The 18,505-nt window shown below is 40.1% G+C and overlaps 1 protein-coding gene and 1 pseudogene across 4 annotated transcripts; one reads left to right on the top strand and one right to left on the bottom strand.

Moving 5' to 3' along the window:
- The first annotated feature begins 2,051 nt into the window (after nt 1-2,051).
- Nucleotides 2,052-18,265, top strand: LOC104887641 (hypothetical protein). 4 transcript variants are annotated; one of them, XR_008969653.1, is made up of 6 exons: nt 2,052-2,263; nt 2,368-2,429; nt 2,532-2,655; nt 8,058-8,114; nt 17,202-17,258; nt 18,041-18,265. XR_008969653.1 is itself a non-coding variant. In XM_010672325.4 (3 exons), the coding sequence occupies exons 1-3, from the start codon at nt 2,206-2,208 to the stop codon at nt 2,652-2,654; spliced, it is 243 nt and encodes an 80-aa protein (XP_010670627.1). In that variant the 5' UTR covers nt 2,053-2,205; the 3' UTR covers nt 2,655-2,824. The 4 variants fall into 4 exon arrangements, 2 of the variants coding, with proteins under 2 accessions (XP_010670627.1, XP_057251298.1); XR_008969652.1 differs by lacking the exons at nt 17,202-17,258; nt 18,041-18,265 and adding an exon at nt 8,893-9,013; XM_010672325.4 differs by lacking the exons at nt 8,058-8,114; nt 17,202-17,258; nt 18,041-18,265 and having other exon boundaries at nt 2,053-2,263; nt 2,532-2,824.
- On the bottom strand, nt 4,064-5,232 carry LOC104887649 (uncharacterized; annotated as a pseudogene).
- Nucleotides 18,266-18,505: the final 240 nt, after the last annotated feature.

The following is an 18,505-nucleotide window of genomic DNA, read 5'->3' as shown; positions in this document are numbered from 1 at the left end:
AGTGGTGGAGTCGTTTTCGACTCTTTGATGATGAAGTTGTTTGATAGAGAAGTCAAAGAAAAAACACAAGGAAGATGGTGGGGTGGAAACGAAAAAATATTCACTTGTTTTTTTTGTTCTTTGGTGAAAATATATGGTAGTTAATGGGACTATAATTCAAATAAGTTCATTAATATGTGTTCTATCGATTTAATGAAAATATAATACAATTTTCGACCTTTACTTTTTTACATAGGTTTTCTCGATGCTCAATTACAATTAATATTACCTTTTTTCAATCCAAAATATAACTTAAAAAATATGATAATTTGAAAATACATTCTAATGCAAACTAATCTTACAAAATCTAGTTTTTTTTCTTTTTTATCATGTCTGTCTAATTCTACTTTCTTTAGATCATTTGTGGGTGTGTGAAATGATTAGAGGGACTTCACACATCTTTGTAGTGGCTAGATCACGTGTGGGGGTGGAAAAATGACGTGGGAGTTCCAATGTGGTGGTGCCTGCCACGAAGGATTGTGGTGGATGAGAAAGCTAGATGGTGTTATGTTTAACATATTTCAATAGTGAGACAAATATTATTATTTTTCATTGGCTTGTAAATAAAGTCAAATGAATGCATAGGCGTATTAATAGTATATCTTCAGTGAGTCAAAGATGTGTTAATATTGCTAAAACTAATATTCATGCAGTTTTCTACTGCCCATGTGCATATAGCTAGTTAGTGTGGGGGAGTAGGAATAGTGGGATGAATATTTTGGTGGTATGAAATGGGATAATGTCTTGGAATGGGTATATCGGTGCATGAAGTTTTTGAAAGATAATGAGCTTGCAAAGGCTGTGAGTATAGCATGAAGTATGTAGAATGAGACTAATGCGGTTATTCACCACAACATACCTCGTCATTTGGATGAGATTGTTGCTAGTGCTGCTACTTATCTACAAATTTTATCGGCTGAGAAGAGCGTTGAGGTTAATAGGAATATAGGTAGGTGTAAGCAAAAGGAAACAATTGGTTGGAAACATCATGATGAAGCCTCGCTTAAGGTAAATGTTGATGGTGCTACCTTTGGGGATATTGAGGCGGAGTGGGGAGTGGTGATTAGATACAATCAAGGTGTAGCGGTGCGTCTTGGATTCTACAAGCTTAGGATCCAAGTATAACAAAAGCAAATGTAATATTTATAGGCCTTAAGTTGGCATTACAATGTAATGTCGACTCCATAGAAGTGGAATGATTGTCCACAAGTGGTGAAATTGTTCAAAACTAAAGAATACGATGGGTCTTACTTAGGAGTTATTATTACAAAGGTCTTATATTTTGCTTATTTTTTCCTTCACTTTTTGAAGAGGCTAACAAAGCAGCTCATGAGATGGCTCATCCAAGCCCATTAGTTTATTCTACTACAGTTTTAGACAGGAAGGTGTCCAAGTACCATTAATAACGCAATTGTTGCTAGTTTCTACTTAACCGTTTAAAAAACGCTCATAATCTTAGTATTTCCGATAAAGTAAAGGTCCGGACCAGGACCTTACGACTAGGGCGCGACTCCCGAGCATGATGCTCTTGCCAAGCAAGGGTTAATCCTTGGGTTGCCAAGAGGAGGAAGTAGACCATATGATATTGGTATCAAACTACCAATTAAGCTTAAGCTCTTTTGGTAGTTGGTACTGATTTGAAGTGATCATTTTGGCCCAACCCGTTTTTGGACAGAATTTTTCGGCCCGCGGGTCGGTCCCGGCCTGTCCCGTCCGCATTTTTTTGGCTTTGTGCGGGCTTTGGACAAGCCAAAAATGACTTTTTAGTCTATTTTTTTGCCCGGCCCGTTTTGGCTCGCAAAAGCCCGCTAATTCAGGCCCGAAATAGCGGGCTCTGGACATAAAATTTCAGCCCGAATTTCAGCCCTGCCCGGCCCGACTAATGGGTAAAATTTTTTGGCAAGCGGCCCGGCCCATGATCACCTCTAGTACTGATACAAACAAATTTATGGGGCCGTTCCCTCGTCAACTTTGGTTGGACAAGTTGTCTGGGCCGGGTTACTTAACGTCAACGTTCAAAACCCTAAAAAAAAAAAACATGTTTGGGTACCAATTAACCAAATCATAAGAAATTTGGGGGTTTAGGGTTTTTTTCTTCCAAACAACCGCTAATCAGACGAAGAAGAAGAAAATCGAAATTTGAACCGAGAAAATCTCAGAGAAAAGATGTCGAAGAAGAACAATCTTGCTACTCGCAAGAGACAGCATGATTTCGACCTCCGAAGTAATTATTATTATTCTCTCTCATTCTTTCTAACTCAATTTCATCGTTGTTTGAATTGGAATTTCGCCGATTGAAAATTGCGCTAATTTTCGTCGCATTTTTAGGAGAAAAAGAGGCGAAAGAGAAGAAAGCGATGAAGCTTCAAGCGAATAAGAGCAAAATGAAGGTAAATTTGTTACTTATTTGAGTGACATTTCTTTCAAAATAGAAATTTAAGCTTTTGATTATTCAATTTGTTGATATGAGTTTGGAAAATTGTTGTTTGAAGGTTGATGGAAGTGATAAGAAGAAAAAGAAAACAAGTCAATTTCAAGTGAAGAAGAAATTGAAGACAAAATTGACAGCATTGGCGAAAGCTAAAGCTAAACAAGCTATGGAGCTTGATGATTAAGGTTTAGTATTTTTTTTTAGTTATTAAAGAATTAGCAATGAGAAGTTTTGTATGAATTTATGGAGTTTCATATAGTTGAATTTGATAAAATCAAAGCTCAATTTCAATGAAGATAAGTTGATTCATACAAACAATTTTCTTTTTGAATTGCATGATACAATGTTATGTGATTGTGGTGTTGTTACTTGTTATTGTTTAAGTTGCTTCATTTGAGTGTTGGATGGGTATGAATGAGGGTAAGAAATTCAAAGGAAAACCTTCAATTTGTAGTTGCAAATTGATATTGTACTTGTGTGTGAAAGTGTAGCAATTGATATTGTACTTACTTCATTTGTGTGAAAGAGTCAAATAGAACAACAATGAGCTCGAGTAAATCGGTTTAGCGAAAAATAGTGCGTGTATTATGGGATGTTTCAGAAGTTATCTTTACAAAAATGCCGTTGATAGGTGCAAATAGTACATGTATCGGATATAAATTTGTAGTAAACAATCAAGCGAAAGTTATAACGTTTATTCTAGTATCATTGTTTCTAAATCTTATGATCGTTCAAGGCTCGTGGATCCTATTCCCACAACTCCGCAGGATGGAGATCTCAGATCTCCCATCGCGAGTAATAAGTTCTAAAATTCTTATCTTACGTGAACCAAACAATTGGAATATAGTACATCCGTGGCCTGTGGGATACTCGTACCTTGAACTAAAATCTCCTTGAGGAGATCATGCATTCATTCAATTGAGGAATTCTAAGATGCAATTATAAGATTTTACTTACTTCTGCGAGGGCTTTTACACATTCAAAAAGTAAAATAGAGTTCCGCACTTGGACAAGTAGATCAACACCACAACAGAGATTAGATCAGGCTAATTGCATAAAAGAACGAAAAAACTTAAACAAGCATTAGGACTGTGAAGATTCATGTTACGTCTCTAACATGCAAAAACACATCATTGACATACATAGAGCATTAGAGTGCGAAGCATGAAAGCAAATCTGAACAAGTAGGAGGGAGAAGAAGAAGAGACTTTCCATCGGATATTCAATCCAACACAAAAGTTGAAAATTTATTGAATTATTATTTTTCTTGCAATAAAAAATATGCCATCTTTATAGCCTAGGCAAAAGGTTGAGGGAGGCACATCTGATACAAGCTTCTTCACCAAAGAATAATGAACTACAATTAATAAAAAAAACATCTTCCTCGCAACATTTCCTAAATTCCTACCCAACATTTAGATCAAATCTCAAATGCCCAAACAAAAATCAGCTATGGCTACAAAGAGTCCCAGATCACCAACATCAATGCCTTCCCTTTGAAACCACTTGCACTTAAGTTATCATTTCTCCATAAGCCAGCCCTTCAGCTTTCACAAACTTCACATCAGTATTTAGAAAACAAGACAGACCAATGATGATCAAGTAGATCCTAGAAATCAAACTCAATACTTGAACCAATTTTGAAATATACAACAAAGGACTTCATCAACCTCGCTATCCTCAATAACTTCAACAGAACACCACAAACGAATACAGATGGTCAGAGTTAGCGATAAAGCAAAATAGTGCAATTAAAAAAATGAAGTGAGTAAAAAGACGCAAGGAGAACCATTTAAAACAGGCAATATCGAGACTGAAGCATCTCTAATTCAAGAATATAACTAAATAGATTAGATAATCCGCAAACATACCAAAGCTTCCCAGTGCTCTAATTATTGCTGCTGGTTCTGAGGTGGCTGTTGAGGATTTGGAGGAGGTGGCATCCCTGGACGAGGAGGTCCATAAACTGGCACCTGTCCATCAGGGGGTGGTGGCATGCCGGGGCAAGGAGGTGGAGCTTGCATTCCAGGCTTAGGCGGAGGAGGCAGGCCGCGCATCATGGGCGGAGGTGCAGGCATCCCGGGATGCTGGGAATAATGTGGAGGCGGCATCTGGAATGGCCCAGGAGGACCCGAACCAGGCCTTGACCCAGGGGGGTACTGGCCTGGGGGAGGCATCTGAGGTGGGTATCCAGGGATCTGTTAACCCGACGGCCGGATTACAGGAGCACCTGGGTAATTCATTGAAGGAGCGGAGAGTTGAGGGGCTGGAAGTGGTGGCCGAGAGATCTGAGGCTGCATCATGCCTGGGGCTGGACCACCAACACCACGAACTGGACCAGCCAAATCGGGCTAAGCATGAGTAAGAGGTGCCATCGGAATACCTCGTCCAGCAGCTCGGCCAAGACCTGGACCTGCCATGGCAGCAGCACCGATAGACTTGGCACGTGACTCTTCAGGAGGGGGAGGACCTTCAACCTTCATGGAAATGACCTCTTCACCTCTAATGAGGACAAGGCCAAGGGTTCGGCGTTCTTCTCTTCCCTCGTCAGGGTTTGTTTTGTTGGATTTGTTTGCCTTGATGGGAGGAAGCTCTCAAAATTCTTCACAATCGCCGAGAACAAGGTTCATGTGACGAAGTCCATGAATTTTCCATCGAGTTGACGCTCGTCCTGAATAGTGACCCGCATTCTATAGTTGATATACTGGAGCATCTTCGAACTCTTAGACTTCGACATGTTGATCGATTTGCCTTTTCAACTTCTAAATACCAATATGACCTGCACATATGCCTCAAAAGTCTTAAGAGTGCCACAAAGATGCTTCCTTCAAGCAGTTCCAGCAATTCAATCTACACAACTTATAATTTAATGCTTCCTAAGTGTTCATGAAACACACAAATAAATTTACTACCTTTTGCGCACAAACAAATATGAGCTTGTAAAGGATAACAATTGATCTCAAGCGGCTACCTTATCATACAAAAAAGAAAAAACATCACCTTCAACACAAATTCAGCATTGGAGGCAGACATTTATTATTTATGAAATTACATGTAAGCTACAACTTTTGATATCAAATTTCACTTCAAGAATAACCATCAGGCAGGGAGAGTATACCTAAGAATAGTGCAAATAACCAAATTACATCCCTCATTGCCTTCAAATCAAATCTATTCAACTCGAAACCGCTAAAACAGTTGATCTAAAGCAGCTCATTATCTAATTCCTATCGTAAATCACCTAGTACAGAGGTTGAAGGGAACGTCTGGCTCTTAAGCATATCAGTCATAACTAAGTTTCCTCAGCAAGAAAACTGCAGTAAAGTTGAACGCGAGGGAATACAATGATGCACAGCATAGCCGAACACTTAAATAATCCCCTTAAACAAACAAGAGGGCATTTTATTCCTATACAATAGTTCCAGAAACGCTTTGAATTACAAGTTACAACCAATTTTCTGTATCTTCCCCATTCTAGCATTTCACAACTCATTATGTTTATTAATTACCATTAAAAATCATACTTTTTTTTGTTTCACTAAAGCTCTATTTGGTTGGGTGTAAAACATTATCAGTGTTAAATGATTTTCATGAAAAACAATTTACAATAAAAACACAATTCCATAATTAGTTTTCAGTCGTTTAGTTCCATGTAAGAAAAATGATTAAACGAAAGGAAAATAAAACAGAAAATAAGGAGGTAACTAGTTATTAGGCCCGGGCTATGTCCCGGGTAAGAATAAATTTCATTTATTAATATTGTACTTTGATATGATAACACTAAATACAACTTGGTCTAGTGGTTAAAACTTTAGTACATGAACTTGAGGTCACGGGATCAAAACCTATACTATGCAATTTCTAATTTTTTTTATTGTACATGGATTACATGAACTAAAACTCCTTAGGGAGAGCGCCACGTGGCACCGTTCCTGGTTTATGCACGCCTTTTAATATATTAGTATAGATGAGAGGAGTATACAAAGAGAGATAAGGAATAGGAATGGTTTTTCATCATTGATAGATTAATCTTACGCCTAGTAAAAATGATTTTACACTCCTTTGCAAATCAAATAATGTAAAATTGCAGATAATTGTAATACTCCGTATTTTTTAATACTAATTAAGAAAATATAAAAGAATTAATAAAAAGGTATTTTTAATCTATTTACAAATTAATAGGAATAAATTATTGTTAGTATGAATTTGTTAGGAATTTTCGGAGTTTTAAAAGAATAACCTAATCTTCACTTGACCTAGGGTGACTATCTTTTGAAGGGAGTATAAAAAGAAAAGGAAGGGAATTTCAGAAAACCCTAAACCCTATTCTTCTCCCTCTCCCAGCCGACCTTCCCTTTCATTCTCTCTCCTCAGCCGATTTTTCATATCTCTCCTTCTCTCTCTTTCGAATTTTCTTCTCTCTCTTTCAGATTTCTATCTTTCTCTCTCGGATTCTCTCTCAAACCCTCGCTGAAGTTTCCTCTCGCCTCCTCCTTCTAGTCGCCTGCGGTTGTGCGAATTCAGGCGAGGGTGTGGTGCGAAGGGGTCGAAGGTTTTGTGCGGTTCGAGAGTTTGGTGCGAGCAACGAGGGTGTTCGTGTTTGTGGTTCGAGCGCGCGAAGGGTCGGGGTCGTGCGAGTGTAGCCGCGCGACAAAGCTGAGGGTGTGCGAGTGCGGGCGGTGTTCGAGAGGCTGCGAGAAATCGTCGTCGGTATTGTTCGTGGGTTGTGCGAGTTCCGTCGCACGAGGGTGTTCGAAATTTGTTCGTGGTTTGTGCGAGTTCCGTCGCACGAGGGTGTTCGAGAGTTGCGCGAGGATTGTGCGAACCAGCAAGGCTGGTGTGGGTGTCCGTGGGCGACGAGCGAAACCGGGCGAGGCTACTGTGCGCACGTGTGGCGTGGTGCTTCGGTCACCGGAGTTCTTTCGCCGGCGAATTTAGCGGTATACCCTATTATGTACCTAAATTATTATATCAGTTTTATTACTTATATTTACTGTTTTCATAATTAAGTAAGGTTTGTAATTTAATAATTAGTATTTTAGAGTGTTTAGTAAATTATTAGATTGTTTAACCAGTTAAGTTATTGTTCTGTTTTAAGTAAAAATTCTGGTTAGGTTTGTAATTGGAATAAGATAAAAGCAGGAGACGTGTGTATTATTATTAGTTACAATTATTACCGTTTCATGAGTAACCTGTTTCATGAAATCTGACTTTGGGACTTATGACTTACTTTTGGACATGGAACTTACTTTTGGACATGGAACCTACCTTTTTGGACATATGACTTACTTTTGGACATATGACTTACTTTTGGACATATGACTTGACTTTTGGACATAAGACAGGCTGAACTTATGACATTTTGGATGGGTAAAACAGTGGACTAATGTTACTAACTAACTTAGTTACTCACTAACTCTGACTTCTAAAAGACGTTAAATTCACTAGATTAGAATTATAACGAAAGTTCTGGAATAAGGTTTTAACTATTACGTAATTCGAATCGTTAGATCGTTATAGTCTTAGTACGTAGTAGTTGTTAGTGTTATTAAGGACGTAACACTAAAGCTTTGTTTTAACGATTTAGGTCCCAATTTCATAAGCGGCTCGTTCTATTAAGTCAGCGAAAATTCTCCGCTACAAGGTACGTACGCGTACCAGTTTACTTTCAAAGCTTAGTATCATGTTTAGGTTGCAGTTCATGTTATTGGAACCTAGTACCATGATAGGGAACATTTGATTGTGATTGTTTGGTTAGACGTTATAACGTGAAATCAATATGATGCATTGAAATATGTTGCATTGAAATGCGAAGTTCTATCGTAGTGTAACATCAGCATTATTAATCTGATCTATAGAGTAACAAGAGTGTTACTAGGGATAAGATTGAGTTTGGTAATTAAGAGAGTATGTAAATGACTCCTTAAAGTTATAAAAGAATGATTGGTAATAAGAAGATTATGGCGATACTTGTAGTTGGACTCCCTACAAGTATAGAACAATGGGGGAGTGTGGGACTTGTCCTACACTCCTACGCAGGCCTACTGTGACGACAGTAGTGTCCTTATATTTTGATAACTCAAGTAGGCGGAAGGTTCCGTTCGATCTTGGGGGTATGCATACTAAGGTGATGGGTGTGAGACGGAACAAAACCGTATTTGCATTTCATCTAATAGACCAAGTTGTCTATTAAGGATTCAGTAGCCCGTATGATTCTAGTAAGATGACGGTGCCCGTTCGATGCCAAATAATGAAAGATTAAAGGATGTGAGATAACGTAGGATCAATAACAGTTGTAATGTATGCATCATTTATATTCATATAGTTTCAATGGTTCATTACGTACTCAGCATAGCTGACTCTGTGTGTTATTATGTGTTTGTTGTCCTGTGATGATCTATTGACACTTCAATGGGGAGCAGACTAGGTGAGCTGGTGCTGCTGCATGACATCAAGCATAAGGGGGCTAGACTGTAGTTTGGAGTTAACTTTTGGTTTGATTATTACTGAATTTTATAGAACATTGTTACATGGTTTGAGTTTGAATAAAGAGGGGTCAACTATGATTCCGAGTTGTATTTACATTTTCTATTCCGCTGCAATTTGGTTTTGAGACAATGAATTTGAGTTACTGTATTTCTAATTATGCCTTGCGTTCCATCGCGGCGGTAACACTCCCAAAGTCGATGCGACGTAGCTTTAGACGTGTATGGATTTTGGGGGTGTTACAAAACTGGTATCAGAGCCAGAAGCTCCTATTTTCAAAGACGTTTTCGAAACGATTTCAAAATGGGTAGTATGGGCTAGGAGCATATAGATCATGTCATGTGCATTAAGTCATAGGCATGTTATCATTGCACCTTGTTTGTATCTCGAACTTGTATGTGCTCTCTGTGTAATTGAAATGGTGAAAGATTCTTGAAATCTTCAAATGTGACTAGATTAAGAGGGTGTACAAAGATAGGCCTAAATTGATTAGACTCAAAACTTATTTAAGTATAAAAAACTATTTTATTGATCGAAATGAGCATTTACCTCTTTACAAAAACTTAGACTATTCTATTTTGTTTTTACTTTCGCAGATGGTTCACGACATAGGTTGTAAGGACTTTTTGATGAAACAAGTAGGGGAAGACTGGGATATGTGGTTCTTTAAAATGAAGTCTGCTATGGATTACAGAATTATGCAAGGGGAACAGTGGTTACGATCTGAGGGCTCTAGGATACACTTCATGCTTCGTTATGTTCCAGACATAGAGCCATATAGATTTGTTCATCGTAGGTATGGGGATATGTGGACTACAGAGGGGTATTTCAATAGGAATAAGCATACCTACGGATACCAGAACCTCCCTTCCGAAAAGCACTTCCTCACTGACCTTAAATACTACAAGAATGAGTGGAGGGTTCGTGAAACCAGGGGTCAAAACCCTTCTACTTCATCTGAAGGGGAAAGTTCGAGCAATAGGGCCATAGATGGGAATTCTGAGAACCCAGGGGTCATACCTGAACCGCCATCAGCACCTGTGGCAAAGAGGCCAAGATACCAGCCATTTGAGGATGAGTTATTAGCTGATGACTTTCAGAATCTTAGGACAGTCACTTACGTCTCCGATGATGAAAGGAACAATAGGACCTTCATTATAGTGTTGGGTGGAGTCCAGGTTGTACCAGGGTTACATGGGGAGGATGATGATGATGAGCCACCTCCACTAGAGGATGTACCAGTTGAGGAAGAGGACCCTGCTGAGAATGAAGACCCTGTTGAGGATGAGAATCCTGTTCAGGAGGAGGATCCCATTGAGGAGGAGGATCCCATTGAGGAGGAGGATCCCATTGAGGAGGAGGATCCCATCGAGGAAGAGATCCCCGAGGAAGACCAAGGACCCATACTAGAGGATATATTCTTTGAGGACGGCGAGCCTGAGGCAGATGTGATTGACCTTGATGGAGGGATGGAGGATTCTGGATCAGAGGATGAAGCTCACCGCCTTAGCCCATAGTTCTTGTGAGCATATATGTAGGATTAGGATTTTTTTGTTTTATTTTGATCGTTTTTGTTCATTTGTTATGTTAGGGATAATAAGGCTTGCATGCCGATTAGGGAGTAACATTATTTGATTTATATATATATATATATATATATATATATATATATATATATATATATATATATATATATATATATATATATATATATATATATATATATATATATATATATATATATATATATATTGGTATTTCTTTACAAACATTACATTCCATTTTCAATAATAGCGCGTAGTGTTATCTTTTATTGTTAATTATGGCATCTTCTTTTGGATGATTGTAATGCAAGTCAGTACAGACTTAAAGGTGTTCGCAATATATGTTTATATGTTAAATGTGTATTCGTTGAATAAGTTAAAACAAATTATGTGTAAGTCACTGAAATAGCTACTATGTTAATTTCAGCGCAGAATGGTTCGATCGGGAGGCGCCCCTGACACCTCTCTTAACATCGAGCAATCGATACGTGACCTAGTACAGATTACTGCCAACTTAGCCCAAGGTCACAGCCGGGATGGGGACCTATCTGAAAAAGTGGCCCGTAGGAACCCACCTATACTAAATGGAAAAGGGGGACCTGAAGAGTTGGAAAACTGGGTTGGGGAATTTGATAAGCTTTTCTTCACCTTATCCTGTCCTGACGAGAAAACCGTGCCCTTAGCTAGTTACTATCTGCAGGGGGATGCCCATTTCTGGTGGACCCAGGCTAAGGACAACCTTCTCAGCCAACCGGGTTTCGGGTGGGAAACTTTAAAAAGGCCCTAAGAGACAAGTACTACCCTCTGTATCTTAAGAAACAAAAAGCCCAGGAGTTTATGATGCTGGAGCAAGGGAACATGTCTGTCGAGGAGTATTACCGAAAATTTATAGAACTAATGAGGTTTGCCCCAGAGATTGCCCCTACTGAGGAGGCTAAAGCCTCACGTTTTGAATTGGGACTTACCCTTGACCTGCAGGGTAGACTGGGGGGAGATACATTCACCTCTCTGGACCATGTGTTTGGCAAAGCTGCCCACCTTTATGCTATCAGGAAGAGGGAGGAAGGGGGTAAGCTTGGCGAGAAACGTAAGGATAACCCAAACCCTGAGGGCCAAAAGTTTGAGAAAAAGCACAACGGGAACCAGAATAATCAAAACCCTCAGAGAAATTTTGGTAAGGGACCCAACAATAACCCTAATCCCAACAACAACCGCAACAACAACACCAATAACCGCAGACCTGAGCGTGTATATCGGTGTAGAAAGTGCCCTAACAACCATCCTGGTAAGGATTGTGAGGGTAACAAGGTTGAATGCCGGGAATGTGGGAAGATGGGGCATAGAGCCTATGAATGCTATTCGAAAAACAAGCTAAACCCAATGGCCAAAGGAAGGGGAACTATGGGGACAAGCCCCGAAACGGAAATGGTAACGGGAATGGTAACGGGGGAGGAATTACAATGGGAATTCTAACTATTCCAAGCCCGCTACCAACACCAGCAACAAGTCTCTAATGTGAACAATGCAACTAGTTCCCAAGATAAGGGCAAAGGGAAGCTGTACATGATGACGGCTAGAGAAGAAGAGGCTCGTAGAGACGTTGTCACGGGTACATTTTCTATCAACTCCACTCCTGTTAAAGTTTTATTTGATTCTGGAGCATCCTTGTCATTTATTGCCCATGCAACTGTTAGAAATTTAACATTGGTCGAGTCTGAGTCGATTTCTATGCCTATAGTCATTCCATCTGGGGAGACTGTTAACTGTTCTAAAAGATTCCTAAAAGTGCCATTAAAGATAGGTGAGGGATACTTTCCCTCTGATCTGATAGAGTTTAACTTATCGAACCTAGATATCATTCTGGGGATGGATTGGCTTGGGAAGTACATGGCTAAGATAGATTGCGATGCGCAGAAAGTGGAACTAAAGGACCCTTCGGGAAAAGAGTGTCATATAGGAGAATACCTCGAGAACCAGGAATTAAAGTTATCAATGCGTTACAACTTAAGAACTACGTAGACAAGGGTTGGCCCCTATTTATGTGTTCAGTGAGAAGAATGGAGGATGATCCGTTAAGGCCTGAAGATGTGCCCATAGTCCGAGAATTCCAGGATGTCTTTCCTGAGGAAATACCTGGTATGCCTCCAAGGAGAGATGTAGAGTTCACCGTTGACCTAGTACCTGGGACTGGACCCATTTCGAAAGCCCCATATCGGATGGCTCCGGCAGAAATGAATGAGTTAAAGAACCAGTTAGAGGAACTACTAGACAAAGGGTATATTAGACCTAGCATGTCGCCATGGGGAGCACCCGTCTTATTTGTGAAAAAGAAGGATGGTAGCTTGAGGTTATGTATAGACTACCGGGAGTTGAACAATGTCACTGTGAAAAACAAGTATCCATTACCTAGGATTGATGATTTGTTCGACCAACTTCAGGGTGCGGGGATGTTCTCCAAAATGACTTAAGGTCTGGTTACCATCAGTTGAGGATTGTTGATCATGATATACCTAAGACTGCCTTTCGAACCAGATATGGCCACTACGAGTTTACGGTTATGCCTTTTGGGTTAACAATGCACCTGCAGTTTTCATGGACCTTATGAATAGAATTTTCCGACCCTACCTAGACAAATTCGTCGTGTATTCATAGACGATATCCTGATCTATTCTAAGAACAAGGAGGAACATGAGGATCATTTGAGGTCATTTTGCAGACACTTAGGGACAACCAACTTATGCAAAGTTTTCGAAATGTGAATTTTGGTTGGAAAGAGTGTCATTTTTGGGTCATTTTATCTCTAAGGAGGGTGTATCAGTCGATCCTGCGAAAATCAAAGCCGTGAGTGAATGGCCTACCCCAAAGAATGTCACGGATATAAGAAGTTTCTTGGGTTTAGCCGGTTACTATAGGAGATTTGTGAAAGACTTCTCCAAAATAGCAAACCTATGACAAACCTGATGAAGAAGGATTGTAGGTTTACCTGGAATGAGGACAGTGAGAAGGCCTTCCAAACACTCAAAGGAGGTTAACCTCAGCCCCTGTCCTAACCTTGCCTAATGGGAACGAGGATATGATGTGTATAGTGATGCTCCAAAAAGGGTTGGGTTGTGTTCTGATGCAAAACGGGAAAGTTATAGCTTATGCGTCCCGACAGTTGAAGCCATATGAAGTCAATTACCCAACACATGACCTAGAATTGGCCGCCATAGTATTTGCACTCAAAATCTGGAGACACTACCTCTATGGGGTAACCTGCCGTATCTTCACCGATCACAAAAGCCTTAAATATATCTTCACCCAGAAAGACCTCAACATGAGGCGGAGATGGTTAGAGCTCATCAAGGACTATGACTTAGACATCCAATACCATGAGGGTAAAGCCAACGTTGTTGCTGATGCGTTAAGTCGCAAGTCTAGCCATAGCCTGAATACATTAGTCGTTGCCGACAAACTTTGTGAGGAATTCTCTAGACTTCAGATAGAAGTTGTTCATGAAGGGGAGGTAGAAAGATTGCTGAGTGCCCTAACCATCGAACCTAACTTCCTAGAAGAGATAAGGGCGAGTCAACCTGGGGATGTGAAACTTGAGCGAGTCAAGGCAAAGCTTAAGGAGGGCAAAGCAGAGGGGTTTGCGATCCATGAGGATGGAAGCATACGATATAAGGGTAGGTGGTGCGTGCCACAAAAGTGTGAAGAGCTGAAACAAAAGATAATGAGCGAGGGTCATAACACGACGTATTCTGTCCACCCAGGGGGAGATAAGTTGTATAAGGACCTCAAGAAGATGTTTTGGTGGCCTGGTATGAAGAGAGCAGTAGCTGAGTTTGTTTCCAAATGCTTAACATGCCAGAAAGTCAAAAGTGAACACAAGAGACCTCAGGGAAAGATTCAACCCTTAGACATTCCGACATGGAAATGGGACTCGATATCCATGGACTTCGTTGTCGCCTTACCTAGGAGTCGGGGAGGCAATAATACCATTTGGGTGATAGTGGATAGACTAACCAAGACAGCAAGGTTCATACCTATGAAAGATACGTGGAGTATGGAAGCCTTAGCCAAGGCTTATGTGAAAAATGTCATTCGATTGCATGGAGTACCCACAAGTATATATCAGATCGAGATCTCGATTCCTGTCGAATTTCTGGAAAAAGGTCCAGGAAGCATTTGGTAGTGAGCTATTAATGAGTACAGCCTTTCACCCAGCTACCGATGGTCAAACCGAACGAACTATTCAGACCTTAGAGGACATGTTGCGAGCATGTGCTTTAGAATACCAAGGGTCATGGGAAGACCATTTGGACCTCATAGAATTCTCATACAACAACAGCTACCATGCTAGTATTAAGATGGCACCATTTGAAGCTTGTACGGGAGAAAGTGTCGTAGCCCTTTGTGTTGGAACGACATCAGTGAGACTGTAGTGTTAGGACCTGATATGATTCAAGAGACGATGGATCAAGTGCGAGTCATTCAAGAAAAGATTAAGCTGCACAGGACAGGCAAAAATCCTATGCGGACCAGAAGCGAAGGGAGAAAATTTCGAAGTTGGGGAAAAAGTGTTGCTTAAGGTGTTCCCAATGAAAGGAGTGATGCGATTCGGGAAAAAGGGGAAGCTAAGCCCTAAGTTCATAGGACCTATGAGATACTGGCGAGGGTAGGGAAAGTTGCTTATCGCCTGGATTTACCCAACGACTTAGAAAGGGTCCATAACGTGTTTCACGTATCCCAACTCCGGAGATACGTACCTGATGCGTCACATGTCCTTGAACCTGAAAACGTAGAGATAGACGAAACTTGTCCTATGAGGAGAAACCTGTCCAGATCCTAGACCGCAAAGTGCGAAGTACGAGGAATAAGGACGTCAGAATTGTCAAAGTGTTGTGGAGAAATCAAACTACCGAGGAAGCCACATGGGAAGCCGAAGATGCAATGCGTCTGAAGTACCCTGAGCTTTTCCAAGAGGTACGTGAGTTACGGGGACGTAACTTTTCTTTTAAGGGGGGAAGAATGCGATAGAATTTCGCGCTTTCACCCTAAAGTATGTTAATTATGTTGATTATGTTAGTTATATGCTAGTTATGTGTGAAAACTGCTTATCTATTGTGTGAACGTTAGAAAACGCTTGTGAAATTTGGGACTTAGAAGTGCAAAAGATCGTCGTTAAGACGGGCTACCTCAAAGTTTCGGGACGAAACTTCTTTTAAGGGGGAAGCCTGTAATACTCCGTATTTTTTAAAGTACTAATTAAGAAAATATAAAAGAATTAATAAAAAGGTATTTTAATTTATTTACAAATTAATAGGAATAAATTATTGTTAGTATGAATTTGTTAGGAATTTTCGGAGTTTTAAAAGAATAACCTAATCTTCACTTGACCTAGGGTGACTATCTTTTGAAGGGAGTATAAAAAAAAAGGAGGGAATTTCAGAAAACCCTAAACCCTCTTCTTCTCCCTCTCCCAGCCGACCTTCCTTTCATTCTCTCTCCTCAGCCGATTTTTATATCTCTCCTTTCTCTCTTTCGAATTTTCTTCTCTCTCTTTCAGATTTCTATCTTTCTCTTCGGATTCTCTCTCAAACCCTCGCTGAAGTTTCCTCTCGCCTCCTCCTTCTAGTCGCCTGCGGTTGTGCGAATTCAGGCGAGGGTGTGGTGCGAAGGGGTCGAAGGTTTTGTGCGGTTCGAGAGTTTGGTGCGAGCAACGAGGGTGTTCGTGTTTGTGGTTCGAGCGCGCGAAGGGTCGGGGTCGTGCGAGTGTAGCCGCGCGACAAAGCTGAGGGTGTGCGAGTGCTGGGCGGTGTTCGAGAGGCTGCGAGAAATCGTCGTCGGTATTGTTCGTGGGTTGTGCGAGTTCCGTCGCACGAGGGTGTTCGAAATTTGTTCGTGGTTTGTGCGAGTTCCGTCGCACGAGGGTGTTCGAGAGTTGCGCGAGGATTGTGCGAACCAGCAAGGCTGGTGTGGGTGTCCGTGGGACGAGCGAAACCGGGCGAGGCTACTGTGCGACGTGTGGCGTGGTGCTTCGGTCACCGGAGTTCTTTCGCCGGCGAATTTAGCGGTATTCCCTATTATGTACCTAAATTATTATATCAGTTTTATTACTTATATTTACTGTTTTCATAATTAAGTAAGGTTTGTAATTTAATAATTAGTATTTTAGAGTGTTTAGTAAATTATTAGATTGTTTAACCAGTTAAGTTATTGTTCTGTTTTAAGTAAAAATTCTGGTTAGGTTTGTAATTGGAATAAGATAAAAGCAGGAGACGTGTGTATTATTATTAGTTACAATTATTACCGTTTCATGAGTAACCTGTTTCATGAAATCTGACTTTGGGACTTATGACTTACTTTTGGACATGGAACTTACTTTTGGACATGGAACCTACTTTTTGGACATATGACTTACTTTTGGACATATGACTTACTTTTGGACATATGACTTGACTTTTGGACATAAGACAGGCTGAACTTATGACATTTTGGATGGGTAAAACAGTGGACTAATGTTACTAACTAACTTAGTTACTCACTAATCTGACTTCTAAAAGACGTTAAATTCACTAGATTAGAATTATAACGAAAGTTCTGGAATAAGGTTTTAACTATTACGTAATTCGAATCGTTAGATCGTTATGTCTTAGTACGTAGTAGTTGTTAGTGTTATAAGGACGTAACACTAAAGCTTTGTTTTAACGATTTAGGTCCCAATTTCATAAGCGGCTCGTTCTATTAAGTCAGCGAAAATTCTCCGCTACAAGGTACGTACGCGTACCAGTTTACTTTCAAAGCTTAGTATTCATGTTTAGGTTGCAGTTCATGTTATTGGAACCTAGTACCATGATAGGGAACATTTGATTGTGATTGTTTGGTTAGACGTTATAACGTGAAATCAATATGATGCATTGAAATATGTTGCATTGAAATGCGAAGTTCTATCGTAGTGTAACATCAGCATTATTAATCTGATCTATAGAGTAACAAGAGTGTTACTAGGGATAAGATTGAGTTTGGTAATTAAGAGAGTATGTAAATGACTCCTTAAAGTTATAAAAGAATGATTGGTAATAAAAGAAGATTATGGCGATACTTGTAGTTGGACTCCCTACAAGTATAGAACAATGGGGGAGTGTGGGACTTGTCCTACACTCCTACGCAGGCCTACTGTGACGACAGTAGTGTCCTTATATTTTGATAACTCAAGTAGGCGGAAGGTTCCGTTCGATCTTGGGGGTATGCATACTAAGGTGATGGGTGTGAGACGGAACAAAACCGTATTTGCATTTCATCTAATAGACCAAGTTGTCTATTAAGGATTCAGTAGCCCGTATGATTCTAGTAAGATGACGGTGCCCGTTCGATGCCAAATAATGAAAGATTAAAGGATGTGAGATAACGTAGGATCATATAACAGTTGTAATGTATGCATCATTTATATTCATATAGTTTCAATGGTTCATTACGTACTCAGCATAGCTGACTCTGTGTGTTATTATGTGTTTGTTGTCCTGTGATGAACTATTGACACTTCAATGGGGAGCAGACTAGGTGAGCTGGTGCTGCTGCATGACATCAAGCATAAGGGGGCTAGACTGTAGTTTGGAGTTAACTTTTGGTTTGATTATTACTGAATTTTATAGAACATTGTTACATGGTTTGAGTTTGAATAAAGAGGGGTCAACTATGATTCCCGAGTTGTATTTACATTTTCTATTCCGCTGCAATTTGGTTTTGAGACAATGAATTTGAGTTACCGTATTTCTAATTATGCCTTGCGTTCCATCGCGGCGGTAACACTCCCAAAGTCGATGCGACGTAGCTTTAGACGTGTATGGATTTTGGGGGTGTTACAATAATGGACACATGAAGCCAAAAGTAACCACTCCTTACACCCTTTATTTTTCTTTTAAAGAAAAGTTAGCCATAATGCATCAAGAACACAATATGAAGCATCTGATAAAGGACGAGAATTGTCGAAACTAGCATATTAGAAGATCAATCAACCAAA

Source organism: Beta vulgaris, chromosome 1 (genome assembly GCF_026745355.1).
Source record: "Beta vulgaris subsp. vulgaris cultivar EL10 chromosome 1, EL10.2, whole genome shotgun sequence".
Classification (NCBI taxonomy): Eukaryota; Viridiplantae; Streptophyta; class Magnoliopsida; order Caryophyllales; family Amaranthaceae; genus Beta; species Beta vulgaris.
This window is presented reverse-complemented; position numbering and strand designations above follow the sequence as displayed.

Bases quoted from the DNA above. Each gene is read 5' to 3' on its own strand.
- LOC104887641 (XM_057395315.1), top strand. From the start codon at position 9,553: ATGGTTCACGACATAGGTTGTAAGGACTTTTTGATGAAACAAGTAGGG.